Here is a 20,267-nt window from a genome sequence, read left to right as displayed (position 1 = left end):
TTTGATTTCAAAAGTAAAAATAGGTTTAGTTTCCAATGTATTTGTGTATAGTTGCTGTTGATTTCAAAAGTTATCTTTTGCCAATACATGTATTTGTGTATTTGTGTATGGTTTGATTTTATGAATCCAATGTGTATATGTCAGTAGCATGGAAAAGGGTCAAGTCAATATTTTTTATGAATCCAATGTGTACCGTAACAGTGAAGGAACATCTTTTTTATGAACTAATGTGTATAGGTTAAACATTTTTTTTATGAGTCCAAGTCAATATCTTTTTTATGAACTAATGTGTATAGGTTAACATCAGTTTGCTATGTAGCATTAAAAGATTACTATTTTTGATTCCCACATGTATTGTTATATCATAAATATTATTTTATTTTTTAAGATTAATTTATGTGAATTTATTGTTTCATATATATTACTATGACCAAGTTATAATTCCAGCTCTAAATAAAAAATGTAACGGTAATAAAACTTCAGAACATGTGAGTAGCAAAATTAAGAAATGGAGAGGTAAGTATAAACAACTTAGAGAATTAATGAAATCGTGCTCTGGGTTTGGTTGGGATGCAAATACCGGTAAGATTACCGCTCCGCAAGAAGTTTGGGATGAATACTTTAAGGTAATTAAGCATCAAATTATATTTAACTAATTGTACTAAATTTCTTAATGAAGTATTAATCCACGTAGTTTATTGCAGAAACACCCTAACACTAAAGATTACCGGAATGAAAAATATCCAGAATACGAAGATTGGTGCACGATATTTTCAGGGTCTTTAAAGCGAGATTCAAAATTTTTAAAACTGCTCCCTCATTTCCATTTAAATCACAAGCACAATTGGTTTTAGCATGTGCAGGATTGCACAACTTTATTCGAAGAGAATGTAGTTCAGACAAATTTGCTCCAGATGAAGAAGAAATTGAAGAATGTACCCAGGATGAAGATTATAATGAAGAGGCTGGTAATTTGAGAGATAGTATTGCTGAAAGAATGTGGAACGAGAGAGTTATATAATTATGTCGAACATTTGACTTTTTCTCTTTCTTTTTAATTTTTAATTTTTTTTAATTTTTATTTTATTTATTTATTTATTTATTTTTCTTTTTAATAGTAATTATGATGTTTTACGGACCCAAAAATTTAGAACATTCGATTTTCACATAAGAAGGAGATAAAGATGGAGGTGTGTATACAGATAGAGAGATAAAGATGGAGGTGTGTATACATAGAGAGAGAGGGAGAGAGAGAAAAATGGAGATGTGTATACAAGGAGAGAGAGATGATTTTTCTCGTGTTTGAACGACTTAAAATTAAAATGGACCCTTCAAAGATCTAACAAAAAAGATCCAGACTTTTTAAAAACTTCAAAACTTTTAAAAAAATGTCCTAGTACTTAATAGTTTAGTACATAAAAGTTATGGTCCCTTCAAAGTTTTAATAAAAATTTCTGAAATCTTTGAAGATCCGGACTTTGAAGATCTAGTAAAAAGACCTTAACGAATAACAGGCCCTAAGTAAGTTTCTACCTATGATACATTCGTTTGTCCGTGTACGGGTGCCGTGTACGGGTGCCGTGTATTCATAGAAAACAAGTATATCATTTTTTATATTTTCTTTCCTAGCTAACTAAACAATACATTTTGGGAATTTCAACTAAAAAAAGAAACAATACATTTTGGGAATTGAGACTGTCACCATCTTAAATTCATATTTTCAAATCCCATCCTTTTATTAATCATTCTTCACTTCTCCCCAATAAAACACCTTCACGGCTTCACCTTCATTCACTCCCACATACCTTAAACATTTCAATGGCCATCTCTTTCAACAAAGTTTTCTTTCCCTTGATAAGAAAATCAGGACACGGGTACGATACGTTTCATCATCAACCATTCTCCTCCCAAAACTCAATCTCCATACCATCTCACTCGACACGCAGAAACAACCATTCACTCAAAGTATCCACAGAAGATACCTTATCCACCATCATCACTAACCTAGAGAGAGAAAATCAAACCCTAGAGAGAGAAAATCTGATGAGTTCAAGCAAAGAAGACTTGGATGAAGAAGAAGAAATGGATCAACCAACAGTAGAAAATAAAAGATTAGCGGATACGTGGCGTGAGATCCACGGTCAAGATGATTGGGTCGGTTTACTTGATCCAATTGACCCACTTTTACGTACCGAATTGATCCGATATGGCGATATGGCTCAAGCTTGTTACGACGCTTTTGATTACGACCCGTTTTCTAAATACTGTGGTTCTTGCAGATTCTTGCCTGCAAACTTCTTCCTCTCTCTCCGAATCAAAAACTCCGGGTACGACGTGACCCGTTATCTTTATGCAACTTCAAATATTAATCTTCCAAATTTCTTTAAAAAATCAAGATGGTCTCAAGTTTGGAGTACAAATGCTAATTGGATTGGGTATGTTGCCGTATCCAATGATGAAACATCTAAACGTTTAGGACGTCGTGATATAACAATAGCTTGGAGAGGTACGGTTACCCGTCTTGAATGGATAGCAGATTTGATGGATTATTTAAAACCTGTATCCGCTGATAAAATCCCATGTCCTGACCCAACTGTTAAAGTTGAATCCGGATTTTTGGATCTTTATACGCATAAAGATATAAGGTGTAGATACGGGAAGTACTCGGCAAGAGAGCAAATTTTGACAGAGATTCGACGGTTGTTACATAAATACCCAGACGAAGAATTGAGTATCACGATGACGGGTCATAGTCTTGGTAGTGCATTAGCTATATTGAGTTCTTATGATATAGTGGAAACGGGTTTAAATGTGATGGATGATGGACGCGGCGTACCCGTTTCTGTATTTTCGTTTGCAGGGCCCCGTGTCGGGAACGTTAGGTTTAAGAATAGGTTGGAGGGTTTAGGGGTGAAGGTTTTGAGGGTTGTGAACGTTCACGACACGGTACCCAAAGTACCTGGCATATTTTTTAATGAGCACGTGCCTGTAATTGTGCAGAAGATGGCTGAAGTTACTCCTTGGAGTTATTCGCACGTGGGAGTTGAACTAGCTCTTGATCATAGAAATTCACCTTTCTTGAGAGACACAAATGACCCAACTTGTTCTCATAATTTGGAGGCTCACTTGCATTTGCTTGACGGGTTAGTACATTATTATTGTTTATCTTTTACATAAAATATGGTTTTCTTTCAAAAACAATATATATTTTTTTAAGGAAGATTACGAAATCGATATAAATTCTAACTAGGTTTTTATGATAATATCTCGACTATTTAATCATTAATATACGACATTTTTTGATATATTAAAGTTTCTGAATAACATAAAATTATAACTTGATTGTTTGTAATATGTTTGTTTGACTTCTGTTTTTTGTTTGACACAGTTCACACTGTTTAATTATAATAAAATTTTATAATTTAGAACAAATAATTAGTAATTTTAAATTCACTATTTGCTATAATAGTAATATTGCATAAATCAGATTATTTATAGATAATTAACATGCTCGGGTTTACTTCCTAACACTCTCCCATTTATATCGCATTATAGAATTATTTTCAAACTTATCTATGATTCAATCTTTTATAGATACGAGTAAAATATATAAAGAGATAATCATTACTATCACTATTTTAAATAGTGATAAGAATTTTCGGTCAATTTATTTAGTTAAGAAGTTAGTTGAAGAGTATGTCTTCAACAAAAAAAATAAATAAAAAGTTGACGAGTATGTAGTTATTTATTCTTTTTGAAATTTTAATATCTATAGAGCTTTTAGTATTGCTTTTGCAATTGTGAAAATTTATCCAAATTTTTTTTTTGAGAATTCGACTACGGTCTACGTTAGTCATTACAAGGCATTGATGCATCATGGAGATGTAATGAGCACGATAACTGCCTACCTTTTAAACTGAGAATGAAAGAGGCCTAAAGCCCGAAAACGAAGAGGCCTAAAGCCCGACAAATTATTACATTATTCATAGCCTAAATTACATACCCAAATTTTTGTCATTATAGACAAACAACTTTTTTTTTTTGTTGTTGTTGAAACATCACCATAACTTTATTTCTAAATTAGATTGGGTCTCTTAAAGAGTATGATTTATTATTGGGTGAATTTTTGTAGAGTAGCTAATCTTGTGTAGCCTGTAGGTATTAGATCGCAATAAAGATGAGAAAAGGACGTGATGTCTTAACTTTTTTTTTTGGCACTGACAAGATATTTTTGTGGAATTTAATTTCTAGGGTTTGTTTATGTAAATTAAGAAGGCTGCTTCTATTTAGCCTCGTCGTTTGGTTTCTAGGCCATCTTTCTGTACCTACTTTTTCAGTTTTTTGTGTTTAGACACTTTTTTTTTTTTAAAATGACTCTTTCTTTTTCTTCTTCCACATTCATTCCAATATTTTTTCGAAATCTTCATCAAATTTTGAAGGATATTATATGTGTTTTTTTTCTTTGAAGAGACCTTAACTTCCGTTCTGAAAACCTAATTTTTCTAATAGTTTGATCTTTAATATAGTGTTTGAAAGGTCTTTCAGTAACTAAACCTTTCGAAAACCCATTAGTTTTGGATTGATTTTGAGTGATTCGTAACTAACAACGTAGTTTCTCGAATTTGAAAAAATTATGAATGGTATCAGACTTATTCTCGTTCGAGACCCTAAGCAAGCCTTTCGACAATCCAATCATAGAACATAAGTTCTCGAAATGGACAGTCTGAGACAGCGCCTACAAAACGCGCTGGTCAAATTGAATTTAGTGAAGTCAATGACTCCAGCAGGACTCCTAAAACAGTAAAGTGAGCCGCCTATAGAAGCACCCCTTAAAGAATCAATACCTATATTGTAATTAGTGAACGACGTGAACCAAATAATTAGAATTTATTGTGTAACTGTTATAAGTTTGTCGTACGAAAAATCTGATTTGCCTACTTAGTTGCCTAACCATAGTACTTATCTCGTGTCTCTGAAACTAATATTCAAATGACGCTTCGAGTAACTAATGAGGAAGTAGAATCATACATAACGACACAGTTCTTCAATTTTAAAGACACGCCATTTAAGAGAAAATTACTAAACGAATGCGGCCAATATTAGTAAGGAAATGCTTAAAAAAATTGTAGTAATTACTTACAAGTTTTGATGTGAATGAATTTGTGAGCAGGTACCATGGAAAGGGACATAGATTTGTGCTAGCAAGTGGGAGAGATCCAGCATTAGTTAACAAAGCCTCTGATTTCTTGAAAGATCATTACTTGGTTCCACCATTTTGGAGACAAGACGAGAACAAAGGGATGGTGAGGAATCATGATGGACGGTGGATACAGCCCGAGAGACCGAAACATGATGGCCATCCTCCTGAGACTCATCTTCATCTCAAACACCTTGGTCTCCTTTCAGATGATCATCATTGGTAGAAGGATTTTATCAAAAATTAGGGTTTAAAAGAGTTTTGTGTGTGAGTTACATGTATAGTTAAATAAATGTGTTATTATTGATATAAAGTCCTTTTCAAATCAAATCATCTGCTGGCAAATTGCATGTGTTTATAGAGGGGGTGTCTGTAAAGGGTTTTGTTGCTCGAGGGCGTTAACAAGGTATTGGTACTGGTCCGGCGACATTGAAGACGCTAAAGGCACCACGGGATCGGCTGGTTTGCTTGAGATCGACGGAGTCAACAGTCTAGGTTGTTAGGTTAATCCCACATTGGTTGTGGAAGGGGCATGGTGTGTGTTAATAAGTGTGGGAGAAGCCTTACCTCTTGAGCTAGTTTTCGGGGTAAGAGAGGCCCAAGACCACCCAACATAGGCAGGGCCAGAGGGGATGCCCGGGGATCTTATAGCAAGTTCATCGGAGGTGTCCTGCACCCGACAGTGTTTGTGCTCTCATTTGGCCTAATCACCAAGTGATGTTTAAAACAAAAATATCTCAATACGATACAACACGTACTTGGTATATCTGTATTCATCTAAGTAACATAGACACCAATAGTCTTGTTGTCCGATTTCTCCTAGGGAAACCCTCACGAAAGAAAGTGATCTCGGAAGCCACAGTCGGATTCTTAGGTTCGGTCTCCCCTACTTAGTCTCCTGTCTAAGCAAGGCGGCTTATTGATGCATTTGCTTCTTATCAGAGTCTCCAATGTGGAGACCCGACAGACACAAAGGTTACCACCCAACTAAAGTGGACTTTATGAGGGACAATTAACAACTATTATTTTTTATCAACAGCCACATCTTCAAGGTTTATTGAAGAAGAAGAAGAAAAACTAATGCTTGGAAATTAGGTAATGTACGTAGAATTACAAAACATAAGAATGATATTTCATAACCAAGTCATAACATATAAACTTCCAACCCTAATATTTTCATTTATGTTCTTCATCATATCACATTGATTAACTTAGAGGGACAAACCAGATTCCTCATCTTCGTCAAGGCCGGCAGTGTAAATGAAGTAATTAGCCCAAATGAGAGCAAAAACACCCAAAAGAATCCAACCAAGAAGGTTGTTGCTCAACCCAAAAGGAAGCCCAGTTCCTTCAGTGCTTAGTCTCTCATCAACCAAAGCCAAGGCCGGGTTCGACATCATAAAGGTAGATGCTGCTGCCACTAGTGATGCTCCCATACCAACACCCATCTCGTTGATCGATTTCTTCTCCTCTGACGAACAACTTACGCGTCCCTTTTGGGCCATAGCAGGTAATCCTGCAAATTGAAGCCCATTATAAATCAATAATATGTTAAGTTATAATATATAGTCATGTTCATTAGGTCTTTAAAAACTTTTCAGAAACAAAAAAGAGAAGAATGTGTGAAACTAAGGAGAGAGAATCATACCGAGGACGGGCGACGAAGCGATAGACACACCCTTGCGGACGAGGGAAGCACGTGCTACTAGGGCAGTGGATGAGGTGCTGGAAGTGATAGTTGCCATTATTAGACTAAGTGTTGGAAGAAGATGAGAACTTTTTGTTATGAAGAAAGAAGAGAAACACTCTGTTACTGAAAAATGTTATGCTGGTTGAGGGTTATCTGTTTAGTAGTTTAACAAATTATAGAATATGTGTTCAAGAAAAAACATGTGTTTGGATCACATAAAGTGGATAAGTAAGAAAGTTGGCCTCCCATTTGATATCCTCATCTGCTTATAACCAATCATAATCTCCCACGTGTCACCTCATCACCTTCTATGTAACCTATTCAATAAGACATTTAAGTGAAAAGTATAAAAGTGCCTCATGGACGTGTTACAGAATTTTTTTTGCAGTTTTCAAGAAATTTCAGTTACAGAAAAAACGGTTTTCGGGATAAATCGATTTTCAAAAAAAATAAATTTATGAAGAACTTTCGAAGAAAACGATATTTGAAAAAAAAACAAACAGTTTTGACAAAACGAATTTGAAGAAAAAGATTTCTTCAAAAATAAATAAATTAAAGAAGCGTTTAAAAAATTCAAACAGTAATAAGTCATTGATTTCTTATTAGTTACCAAACGAACAAAAGAATTACTTGGACTCATGAATCCGTGGAATCATGAATCCGATGGACTCACGAATTCACTGATTCATGATTCCACATCATCCAAACTCACCATTAAATGTTTAATTTGTCTTTTCATTATGTGAATAGTATTAAACTCTTGATGATATGAGGAGCTAGAAGACTAGCCTAGTAATGAAGACAATAGATGATAGAAACTGAGAGGTGTTAATGAGGATGAATTTCTCTGTGTATTTCATTGAGTATAATCGGTCACGTCGTCATTGAATTAATCTCCCTTTTACTGGCGAGATTCATTACGTCGCTAATAAATATTTTATGCGACAAACTATATCTTGTCGTGAAAATATATTTTATGTGACAAAAAATAACTTGTCTTCAAAAATATTATTGGGGACAAATGAAATTTGCTGTTATTTTTGGCGACAATTCTTTAACGTTGGGGAAAACATTTAGCAACAAATCTTATAATGGTCATAGAAAACATTTTTCCCCAACCAAATAATATCGTCATAATGATATCTTTTTTGGGACGAAAGCAAAGTTTGACACAAAATAATTAATTAGCAACAACTATTTATATTGTTACTGAAAATATTTTTTTGTGACGAACCATTTAGTCGTAAACACATCTTATAGCAACGAAATGTCATTTCCTCCTTAAAATCTGTCGTTAATTTTTTTTCTAGGACATGGAGGGAAATATAAAATTTATTCTTTTGTTTCAGTGACCATTCTAGCAACGAAATTATGAAATGGTCGCTAATAGTAATTTTTTTGCGATAATTTCCCAAGTCGTCGTTGAAACTCGCTTTTAGTGACAAATTTCAGTTCGTCGCCGGAAAAATAGTCGCTAGACCTGTTTTTTCTTGTAGTGATGAACTTTGCAATAATCACAGTGGGGGCGTTGCCTTTTCTGTCGTGGACGATCAACATGGTCTGGCCGAGAGTGATCAGAATGGTGAACAGCTAAACCGCAGCCTCGGATCCCATATTGGTAGTAGCCATGATGCTTTGTTGCACCTCTTCTTGTTTAACAAGAGAGTGGATGCGTAGAATTGAGGGAAACGAATCCATTAGAAGGATTTGACTTCGAATAGCCCAAAAACGGTCATGAAGACCTTGAAGGAACTCCATGGCACGCTCTTGATTGGCACGGTCAATGAGAGATTTTCCGTGACCACAAATGCAAGGATCAACGGCCAAGAGCGATTGAAGCACATCTTGAAGCGACTTAAGGTTGGTAAAATAGGAAGAGACGTCTGAACCTTCTTGTTTGAGAGAGGATATGGCTTGTTTCAATTGGTAAATCTTCGGAGCATTGGTTTGAAAGAACCATCTGGAAGATTATGCCAAATGTCGGTTGCATTGTCGTCGTAAAGAATCGAAGACTGGATATCTGATCCAACAATAGAAGACCGGATATTTGGTGCAACAGAGTTGAGAATCCAACTCCCTACAAGGTCATTGCACCTCTCCCAAGAGTGAAATTCAACTGGATTGGATGGTTTAGGAATCGAATCATCGACGAAGTCGATCTTGTCCTTGGCTCGAAAAGCCATTTTTATAGCTCTAGACCAAGAAGAATAGTTATCTCCTGACAAAAAAGTAGTGATAAGGACCGTGGTAGGTGAGTCTGAATGGTGAACATCAAACAATGGAGAAGCATGTGGTGGGGTGGCAGGAGTGTAATCGGAGGAAGTGTCTATTGGGTTAGCCATGAGAAAGGAGATGGTAATATGATATAGATTGAGAGAAAAAAAAATCGAAACATAGCTCTTATACCATGTGAATAGCATTAAACTCTTGATGATACGAAGAGCTAGAAGACTAGCCTAGTAATGAAGATGACAGTAGATGATGAAAACCGAGAGGTGTTAATGAGAATGAATTTCTCTGTGTATTTCATTGGGTATAGAATTTTTAAGTTTATAGCCCAAAAAAAGGGTCTTAATAGGAGATATAGTCCTCTATAATCCTATAAAGGTTTTCAAAACCAAAATAATAATATAAATGGATATCTAGTCCATTTGGTCTCATCTAGAGAGAAATCACAAATCTCTATAATACTTAATCTTTCTTAATACCGAATATAACCTTCCTTATCTAATGTAACCGATTAACCATAAAAATCGTAGCATATCTCTTTTCCTTTTTTATCTTTCTCATTCTCTCTCCAATCATATTTCTATTCAAAGTAATCTTAGCTTCATTATATTCTGTAACGGAACTTTTTTTATTTCCTCTCTCTTAAACTCGAAGCTAGTTGTTAAACCTCCATTTATCTCAGAACTTTTCTTTCATCTTCATTAGATTGCTCGAAAATCATTCATCTTTTATAAGGTTTAAAATTTTCAGTTTTGTTTTAACACCATTGTTAAGATCTAATGATGATTCTTTTTTTCCATTATCAAATTACGATGCTCTATTATTGAACATATTACATTTGTGATCCAACTACATAAGATCTGTTTCCATCTTAACTAGCTTCGAATGGAAGATTTATATTTTCTCTCTCTAAAACTTTCATAACTCTTTAAGATCTTTGATGTTTATTTCTTATTTAATGATTTGTTCAATTTTAGTATGTTATTTCTCCTTCCAATGTTCATTGTATATTTCATCAGATCTACGTTAAATTCTCTTCTTTTTTTTTGTTTTTTTTGCAGATCAGAATCATTTGTCCGTACAATTCTTGATCTTTGTGATTATCCACACTTATTCTTATAACAGAATATAAAGTACAGGTACTTTACGATAACTTTCCATACTTTCTGATACAATTTGCTAATAATATCTTGATGTTTATCCTTTCGATTCTTGTAACAGAATAAAAATTACAGTTACTTTACGATAAATTACCATACTTTCTGATACAATTTGCATACATTTCACGTAAGATGATAACATTAATGAAATAAGGTGCGTAAAGTATGAAAAATTTATCCAACATTACACGTCCTTTTTTTAACAGAACAGTGGTCATGACAAGCATATAAAACTTCTCTTAACCTAATAAACAAGGCTGCGGTTTTGGGGAATAAAGAAAATTCTCCGGGGAATAAAGCCTTTTCTTAAAACTAGTCAAATAAGTTTGACTTTTATGTTTTTTTATTGCTAAGGGACTTCTAATTTTTGGGAGTTCTCCTCCATCTCATCACCTCTCTCTACCACCTCATCTTTACGCCATCTCATCATCTTCTCCGGCGAAGGTCGCCGGCCGGCTAATTTTCCGGCCGGCGACCTTCAAACATAAATAATAAAAAAAAATTTAATTAATTTTTTTCTCTCTCCTCCAATTTTTTTTCCTTCCTCTCTCTCTGTAGAACAGATCTAGAGAGAGTAGATCTTCACGAACATACCTAGGTCAGTCGTGATCTACTCTCTCTCTTTCTAGATCTGTTCTAGAGAGAGAGGAGAAAGGAAAAAAAATTGAGAGAGAGAGAGGAGAAAAAAAAAATTTAATTTAATTTTTTTTTTTTTATGTTTGAAGGTCGCCGGCCGGAAAATTGGCCGGTCGGCGACCTTCGTCGGAGAAGATAGTGGCGAGAAGATGAAGTGGCAGAGAGAACAGATGAGATGGAGGAGAACTTTCAAAAAAATGTATTTTGCATTCCCCATAAAAATTTATTCCCCGGAGAACTTTCAAAAAAATCTGGATTCCCTCGAGAATTTATTTCCCGGAGAATTTTCTTTATTCCCCAAAGCCGCGACCATAAACAATTGTACTTTTCCATACATTATACATAATTTATTGATCTGTACCTGTTATTTATGATCCATCTCATTTGTTTTTCATTAAATGTTTCATTATTAATGTATGTAAATTTGATATCACAGATGACCTTTTGTGTATGGCATCTAAGGAACAATCTGAATTTAAGATTGACTAATAGAGCTCGAAAATCGGAGTTCTTTATCATAAATTATGAAATCTTATCGAAAAACATTATTATTTGTCTCGTAAAGTATACGTAATTTATTATGGATAATAAAGTATTCACTATATATTATGTGTGTTTTTTCCGGCATGATCATAGTTTATGTTACTTCATTCATAATTTATACAAATGTTTTAAGTTTTTTTAATGATAAAATAACCATGTAGCGTTGTTATTTAAGCAGGTACACAGCTATATCTTCTCAACTATCAGAGTCCGTTAACAACCAGATTCAACATGCTCGTGGACTCCCAATAACATCTTCAATTTATAATTTTTAGAACTCCCACCAACCTGTACAATAAATTATAGATCAGAAATGTACATGCAACCATATATTACGTAAAGTATACATACTTTATGATACATTATTGATTTACTTCTAAAAAAAAAAAGCAGAGTATGATATATGTAAATTAATGGCTACTTAGAAGAAATGCAAATGTATATGAAATTTTGAACACTGATATGTAAATGATACATACTTTTTGCATACATTAACAATAAATTACTACAAAATTCAAACACATTACCTCAGATATTGTTGTTTCTTTGGTGTTAGTCTTCTTCTTTCCAACATCTTCTTCAACAACAGATTTTCTTTTAATGGACAAAAAAACATCAAATTATTCTTATTAAATAAATGATTAGTATTTGTCAAAAATAACTTATACTTTATCATAAAATCAACATGCAACAACAGATTTATAAAGCTTTCACCTGAATATAACGACGATTCGTTTTTCAACAGATTTGAAAACGAAATGGTGTTAATGAACAATCTTATCTTTTCACCTGATAAAAATGAAAAGAAAAAGTTGAGAAGAAGAAAGGATGCTACCTTTTCAAGAGTTAAGATTTTTTTAGTGTTCGGATTCAATCGATTTGGGAGAATATTTGATTTCCAAAACGATTTTGAAGAGAGAGGAAATTCAATTTCAATTTGATACCGTTGCCAGCTTTAAACCCCTCAAATCACGCCCTTTCCACTTTAGAAACTTTCCGGATTCAGCCGGAAAATCAAATAAACTCGCAATTTTGTGAGGAGGGACATGGACGGTATTATTTAATAAAGTATGTGTTATTTATGTCCATAATGTAAAAGGACTAAATATCCATATTTTGAGAAGATTGGATCATATACCTTTTTTTGAACATTATTTTGGTCTATATACCCATGGACTCTTGAGTATAACAACGTATATATATAGTTACCTAACGAGAGTTACCAATTATGTAAGATATCATAGAAAGGTACATAAGGGTTCGAGGCACACGCTGAATTATTCAAAAGAAAAAAAAAAGATACATAAAATCGTAACAGCTTGACCAATTTAAATTAGATCTTCATGATCTTCTCCGTGGGAAATTATCCCATGAAGCTGAAGATTAACATTCACACCCAATTTAAATTAGATCTTCATGATCTTCTCGGTGAGAAATTATTCCATAAAATCATAACAGCTTGACCAATTTAAATTAGATCTTCCGTGACCCTTAATACATTAGGCCTTCTAGAATGTATTTGAAGATTAACATTCACACCCAGATCTCGTGATATTTCACCACTCAAATCACCACAACCACATGATATGCTTGAATAGTGGAGTATGACGCATCACCAAAAAAATTTCCTTTCAAATTTCAGGTCTTACTGGTATTCGGTAATTATTAAATGTACAGTTGGTCGTGTTAGGACCTCTAGAATGAATTTAGTGATAATCGACACAATTATACATATGTCCCATTTTTAGGTATTAAGCATCACCAAAATGTCTTCCTTTTGAATTTAAGATCTCGTAGCATCTCTCAAATGTAGATTTTGTCTTTAGAATATATTTAGTGATTAAATTGCATAATCCAATATCTCCTAAAATATCGCCACCCACATTATCAAAACGGCACGATAAGGAGTATGAAACATCTTTCATAAAAAAAAAGGAGTATGGAACATTACCAACGTATCTTGCTTTTAAGTTAAAAAGAAGGGTTAACTCCATATTGACCCCCTAAAGTTGACCAATGTCTCAAAAAATCCCTGAAAGATATCCAACTTCCATTTTGGGTCTCAATATCTCCGTATTATTATTTTTTCATGATGATGGTCGTCGACCGATCACCTCGAGCAGAATACAATGGCAAAGGATAGTGAGACCCAAAATGGAAGTTGGATATCTTTCAGGGATTTTTTGAGACATTGGTCAACTTTAGGGGGTCAATATGGAGTTAACCCTTCTTTTTAACTTAAAAGCAAGATACGTTGGTAAAAATTCCATACTCCTTTTTTTTAAGAAAGATGTTTCATACTCCTTATCGTGCCGTTTTGATAATGTGGGTGGTGATATTTTAGGAGATATTGGATTATGCAATTTAATCACTAAATATATTCTAAAGGATAGACGGGGGAAAGACTTGAAATAGAGGTAGATAAGAAAAGAAATGTCAACAGAGTTGATTGATGAAGAAAATAAAAAATAAGCTAAAACAGAAGATGGTTATCTTTTTAGAGGCTCATTTTGGTTAGTTTGTCATGCCAATTAATCCACAAAAGAAATGAACAACCATCCTCGTCAAAACCATTTACTGTATAACTTGTCGTTTTGTGACTTCTGAAATATATACAAAATATTTTAAAAGTTGGTAAAATTTAAAATGATTTCCTGTGTATAAATAATTTTGTCGTTTTATGACTTCTAAAATATGTACAAAATATTTTGCCCAATATCCTATTTTAAGTGGGTAAAATATTTAATTTGACCTAAAAGACATTTTAGTTCATTTCAAGCAAAAAAATGCTTGGCCCCCTAGTTTCTAAATGATTTCTTATGTATAAATACACTAGCTAGGTCTATCCCATCTTCTCACATATCAAAGAAAACAAATTATTTTTTCATTTGGGTGATATAGCAATTGAGTTCGAATCATGACAAAAACAGATTGGGGATCTTGGTTTGGGAAGAAGAAACCAGATGGTTTTTCAAATACAATCAGGTAAATTTCTGAAATTACTTCCTTCACTTTTTGTCTTACAAGTAAATGATCTAATAGGGTATGAATTTTCTTATTTGTCATGTTGCAGAAACTTTATCATTATGACTTTCTCTCTCGATGAAGGTAATATGTTACGAGTTTTCTTACTTTCATTTTTGAAAATTATATTTCTAAATTTCATTTCTTTGTTCTTATATAGTCTTATACATAATGAAACTTGTGGATTATAAACTCCAAATCTAATGGTATAAATTGATATACCGTGTGTCTCCTAAATTTAGGGAACTATCTGATTTATCTTCAAATATAGTCAATCATCGGATTATCATCCTTGATGTCTTGATCTAATGGTTCTGACTCTTAAAACTTTTTAAAACAAATAAGAGAGACTTTTTTTTTAACTTTATTTGTTATTTGTTCAATTTCGTTGTAAGTAAGGACATTAAACGGTTCAGATTTGTTTATAGCCAATTTACAATGGAGATACTCTTTCTGAATTTATCGTCTATGGTCCAAATAAAAAGGAAGAAAGGGGTGGAAGAAAGATGTGGGAGAATTAGAAGCAACATGGAGAGATGGCAAAATATTTTAGACGCTATCCAAAGTATGAATGTATCTAAAACGAAATGATCTTTCGAATCACATGAATTTTATTTTCGTTTTGCCCCCTAAAAATATCGATTCATCAAATTGGAGATCCAAAGATGACCAAATCCCAAAATTGCCCCCTTGCTTTAATATCCGGTCAACTAACTGTAACTTCCGATTTTCTCTTGTATTTTCTTCATTTCTTTTAATAATTTCCCTCTCATTTTCATCTACATCTCTCTCTTCCTTCTCGGTCTATCTCTCCCCGATAGATTTGTAACAACCCACTATCCTGCGTCTCGTAGTTTTCTCTTTAAAATCTCTCCAAATACCCATAGCTATCCCATTTATATATATATATATAACCAACCATATCGTTTTATTTCAATTGAGGAGAAAAAAATACCGTGTTTAGTGTTTCACAACATTATCATAATGCATCTGCATTTTTTTTCTTGAAAAATCTACGTAACTTTTTATTTTCACCCTGCTAGAAGCACGAAATGCACCAAAGTGTAATTAGTTTTAGTAGATGGACTAAACTAGCCTAAATTGAATATAAGTTTTCCATATAGTCTCATTAATAGAGAATAATCGAAGATTGAATGCATATTTTTTTATGTTGTTGCAAAATAGAGAATCAATCACCAATTCTGTCTTTTCAGTTTTTTGTTTTTCACTTGTCATTCTACAGAATCACTAGTGGTACTCCTATAGCTGGTGGTGATGGAAGAGTACCCCATGAACAGAAGTAACATGCGAACCTAGGGAATATATTCGTCTATTCGCCATTACTTAGTATTGCAATTGTCAATGTTAGCGCCAATGGCGTTGCCATTACATTGCTTGTGCGGATGCCATTTCTGTTGTCGGTGTTACCATATCTACTTTCAGTGCTTCCATTTCCATTGCGGGCGTTGCCATGTACATTGTTGGTGTCCCTTTTTCCGTTGCTGGTGATGCCATTTTTGTTTCTGGTGTTGCCATTTTCTCTTTGGCGTTGGGATTCACATTGCTAGTGTTGTTGCCATTACCATTGGTGTTGCCTTTGCCATTGGCGTTGCCATATCCATTGCCATTGTCATGGGCCTTGCTATTGCCTTCGCATTGTTGCATTTGCATTGTCGGCATTTGCATTGTTGGAACAAAAAGAAATTTGTATTTGTGTCATATTGTAATTTCACCACGTTCTTGAACCTGTATTTGAAACTTAATAAAAATTACATGTTTAAATAAATCCATTTTTTGTTCGATTTACTTTTACTTGTTTTCATGATAATGCATAACTTTATAAAATGGATACCCCTTGGTTTTCGGGACTCAAGTATGGTTAGAAAACAAATTCTTTTTGTTCAACATAGAAAACATTTAAACCAATGATGTGGATGAATGGAGGAAAATCAAACCTGAGCCGAACCCGATAAATTATGGGCCCATTACCAAATTTTAATTGAAGCTTTTCATATAAAAAACATAGAGGTAAAACAAACTTTACACGCTAATGAAATGTTTGTGTTTTGTACGTAATGTAATGAAAAGATTGTCCTCTTACATTCTCCATGTGCAATGTCCGAAATTGGAGTTTTTACTTTTGTCTTCTCACATAATTTAAAATTAGAGTTCAAATAGAGATTTGTTAGGGAACGGAAGAGATAAGATAAACAAATTTGTGACTGAGAAAAATTTTATGAAGGAAATATTGAAATTTTATCTTGGCAGGATTTAGATAATATCTCATGTACTTCGAATGACACCTATTTTTCTACTATCTTATGGTACATTCGGAAAGCACGATGTGATCAATATTTTGAGAATATCATTAGTAAACCCTCTCAAGTTATTAATCAGATTTTATCATTCCCTCGCACTCTTGGTGTAGTTAAAACAACTAAATGATTATGTTCTCAATATTGAACTCTTTCGGTTACAAAATTAATAAATACGCCTTTTACTGACATTAACAATTATACTGGAATTAGCTTTATCGTTCATGATTCATATGCCAAATTCCTTGAAGCGAAAGTAGAAACTCTTTCAGCTCTTTCAAGCGAAAGTGAAGTCAAAACCATTTTATCCGGAGTTCGATGGGCGATTACTCATAACTACAAGCACATCATTATTGAAAGCGACAACCAAAGTCTAATACAACATCTGCACGATTCTAGAAAAACGATACGTTGGTATTCGACAGCTCACATTCAGCAAGTCAAACCTCTCAAGGCAATAGATTTTGGAAATACATTCCAAAAATTATTTTTAAAATGTGTTGTAACCGCATTCTTACTTTTTAGTAATATAAGTTTTCTTTCAACGAAGAAAAAATTGAGATACGGGGAATGAGAGGTTGAAAATAAACAATTGTGAGGGAAAATAAAGACACAAGATTTACGCGCCCTTAATATCAGATTTGCTAGGTACAAACTATTTAAATTGATTTATAAAAGTAAACTATTAAAGTAAACATGTTAGTGAAGATAATCAAGGTATGATCACCCCACACAAAAACAAGTGAAATTGCTATTCATGGAGCTTGAACTCATGACAATACGATACTAAATCTAAGAATCTTACCAACTAAGTTGTTGCTTTATTGAACCAAAAATCACTTTCGTCTATAATTAATATAGTTTAGAATGACTGATATTTTGGTAGCTTTGAAAAAAATGGGTCTTTCTTGGTGGGGGTTCTGTGTCGGTGCACAGGTGAAGAGACATGAAAATATCTCATCTGAAACTCTTAATTTGGGCTAGTTAGTCTATTTAGAGCAGTTACTCTGATGAATTGTGTGTTTCTCTTACTCAGGTGTCTTCTAAGGAGTTGAGCGCGAAAAACGGATAAAATCGGGAGAGAGACATACCAATGGCATTCTAGTCATTTGGTGAAAAGGGTACTCTGATAATTTTGGCCAAGTTTAATGCTCTGATGGAAAGTAGAACCCAAGACGAACTCATAGGCGAAAGCGAAAGTCAAATCGGAGTCCGGATGAGGAAATTAGAGAGAGTCAAAGTTTCGGTCCAAGCAGTTGACTAAAGATCATCCAGAGACACGTGGCATGCAATACGACGGTAAGATGGAAATTTCGGGACACTAGTGGGTACTTAGGTGTAATTTCGGGATTTTCAGGAGTCCTTAATTCCACGCAACCGAGCGCGATATATCACAATGGGTCCAGGGGCATCTAACGGCTGAAAAATTTCCATGTGCACATGGCGTCATCTTTCGAGTGTGTTGTAGCGGCTCTCTATGCTTTGAAATGCACCGAATCGTTCTTTCTATTGATAACTTCATTGCCAGTAATTCTCACGAAGATCACTGACAAGGAGGTTATTCCCGCCAAGTTTGTTGCCTACTATACTGATCTCCTAGGAGCCGACTCACCCCACATAGAGGAAGATGAAATCCTGTCCGGAGTTGTATTTCCGAATGTGCTTGATTCAGAGTCGGCAACTCTTCTAAATGCTATACCGACCCGGGATGAAATATTTGAAGCTCTCTCTGCCATAGGTTCGGATAAGGCTCCAGGTCCAGATGGATTTTGATCATTATTTTTTTATATCGCTATGGGATGTAATGGGAGATGATTTCACACAGGCTCTACAGAGATATTTCCGTTCCGGAAGACTCCTCCGAAAGGTAAACTCCACCCTACTTTCCCTGGTTCCTAAAGTATCTAATCCTTTGTCCCTCAGTGATTACAGACCGATCTCATGTTGTAACGAATATATAAATGTATCACCAAGGTACTGGCAAATAGATTAAAGATATATGCTTCATCATTAGTCAGCGAGAATCAATCGGCTTTTATATCTGATCGGTTAATTCAGGATAATATTATGTTAGCACATGAATTAGTTAGAGATTATGGAAGATCTCAGGGCGTGGACTGTTGTACGGTGAAGATAGATTTAAGGAAAGCATACGACACAGTCAGGTGGACAGCTTTGATAAAAAATCTAAAGAAATTTGGTCTTCCAGATAGATTTATTGGTTGGGTCAAAGAATGCATCTTTACCCTACGTTTCTCTGTCATGGTGAATGATGGCTCGCATGGTTACTTTGAAGGGAAGTAGGATCTGAGGCAATGATGCCCGCTCTCTCATGGTGATTTATGGTAATGGAAGTATTTTCAGCCCTAATCAGCAAGCAACAACAAAGTGGTAATCTGAAACTACATCCTCGTTGTAAAGACCCGGTAGTTACTCATCTCTATTTTGCAGACGATCTAATGGTTTTCATGCGAGGTGACATTGGTTCAGCCCAAGCTCTTCAGAACACAGTCAATAGTCTATTCAAAGGAACAGGTCTTGCAGTAAATGTGGGAAAGAGTTCTCTTTTTTGTGCAAGCATGACAGCGGAGCAAATGGAATTGGTCGGATCGATATTGAGGTTCAACCTTGGGGTACTACCTATTAGGTACCTCAGCTTACCTCTTTTGGCTTCCCGTCTAGCTTATAAAGATTGTATACCGTTGATAAACCAAATTCAAAATAGAGTACAATCTTGGAAGGTACGTTATGTATCTTATGCAGGGCGTTTACTTCTAATAATTAAGACGATATTGGGCAGCATGTTGATATTCTGGTCTTCGGTGTTTGTTCTCCCAAAGAGAGTTTATAAGGAAGTTAATCGCATTTTCAACCGCTTCTTGTGGAAAGGTCTGGAGGAGGGTAGTAATAGGCCAGCGATAAATTGACTTAATTTCTATCTACCAAAAGGTGAAGGCCTCCGGGATATAGAAACCATGAACATTGCAATGAACCTCAGGCATGTATGGGATATTATTAGCGACAAAAATACACTACGGGTTAGATGGGTGAAACAAAAATTGATTCGGAGAAAGAATTTTTGGACTATGAAGGTGCCAACCTCATACTCTTGGTGCTGGAGACGGACACTCGGTCGCAAGGACTTGGCTAGAGGCATGGTCCAATATCTTATACATGACGGCACGAGGACCTACTTTTGGAGGGACATTTGGCACCCTTGGGATCACTGACAGAATACTTTGCCACCAATCGACAAATCGGTTCAAGCATGAGGGAGGATATCTTGGTCTCAGTTTTTTATCTAACGGTAGATGGGTCTTCTCTGAAGGGCTTCGGCACACTTTTGGAGAGGTCTTTGATACCCTGCAAGGGGTGGAAGTAGGGGGCTGGATAGGGACACTGTAGTATGGAAGGTATCAAGCTCAGATGAGTACACAGTGAAGGAAACATATAATTTTATCCGGCGTAAAGGG

The 20,267-nt window shown here is 34.8% G+C and overlaps 2 protein-coding genes and 1 long non-coding RNA gene across 3 annotated transcripts; 2 read left to right on the top strand and 1 right to left on the bottom strand.

Annotated features, from left to right (window-relative positions):
• Nucleotides 1–1,620: 1,620 nt before the first annotated feature.
• On the top strand, nucleotides 1,621–5,527 carry LOC147559095 (phospholipase A1-Igamma2, chloroplastic-like). The gene is made up of 2 exons (XM_086660879.1): nucleotides 1,621–3,143; nucleotides 5,171–5,527. Exons 1-2 carry the CDS (start codon nucleotides 1,819–1,821, stop codon nucleotides 5,421–5,423), a joined length of 1,578 nt encoding a protein of 525 aa, XP_086517005.1. The 5' UTR covers nucleotides 1,621–1,818; the 3' UTR covers nucleotides 5,424–5,527.
• Nucleotides 5,528–6,307: 780 nt separating this feature from the next.
• On the bottom strand, nucleotides 6,308–7,060 carry PSBW (photosystem II reaction center W). The gene is made up of 2 exons (XM_086660880.1): nucleotides 6,846–7,060; nucleotides 6,308–6,713 (listed from the first exon to the last, which is right to left on the bottom strand). The coding sequence occupies exons 1-2, from the start codon at nucleotides 6,940–6,942 to the stop codon at nucleotides 6,409–6,411; spliced, it is 402 nt and encodes a 133-aa protein (XP_086517006.1). The 5' UTR covers nucleotides 6,943–7,060; the 3' UTR covers nucleotides 6,308–6,408.
• Nucleotides 7,061–14,312: 7,252 nt separating this feature from the next.
• LOC147559093 (uncharacterized) lies at nucleotides 14,313–16,281 on the top strand. The gene is made up of 3 exons (XR_015233583.1): nucleotides 14,313–14,440; nucleotides 14,529–14,563; nucleotides 15,723–16,281. It is a non-coding gene; the product is annotated as an uncharacterized LOC147559093 (long non-coding RNA).
• Nucleotides 16,282–20,267: the final 3,986 nt, after the last annotated feature.

The sequence above is a fragment of the Eschscholzia californica genome, unplaced genomic scaffold, assembly GCF_041429995.1.
Source record: "Eschscholzia californica isolate CP2 unplaced genomic scaffold, dmEscCali1.0.p SCAF_2, whole genome shotgun sequence".
NCBI classification, from domain to species: Eukaryota; Viridiplantae; Streptophyta; class Magnoliopsida; order Ranunculales; family Papaveraceae; genus Eschscholzia; species Eschscholzia californica.
Note: the sequence above shows the minus strand (reverse complement) of the source record. Positions and strands in the feature narration are given on the sequence as shown.

Bases quoted from the DNA above. Each gene is read 5' to 3' on its own strand.
- LOC147559095 (XM_086660879.1), top strand. From the start codon at position 1,819: ATGGCCATCTCTTTCAACAAAGTTTTCTTTCCCTTGATAAGAAAATCA. The intron at 3,144-5,170 runs GTTAGTACATTA...ATTTGTGAGCAG, and splicing joins CACTTGCATTTGCTTGACGG to GTACCATGGAAAGGGACATA.
- PSBW (XM_086660880.1), bottom strand. From the start codon at position 6,942: ATGGCAACTATCACTTCCAGCACCTCATCCACTGCCCTAGTAGCACGT. The intron at 6,714-6,845 runs GTATGATTCTCT...TTCAATTTGCAG, and splicing joins CGCTTCGTCGCCCGTCCTCG to GATTACCTGCTATGGCCCAA.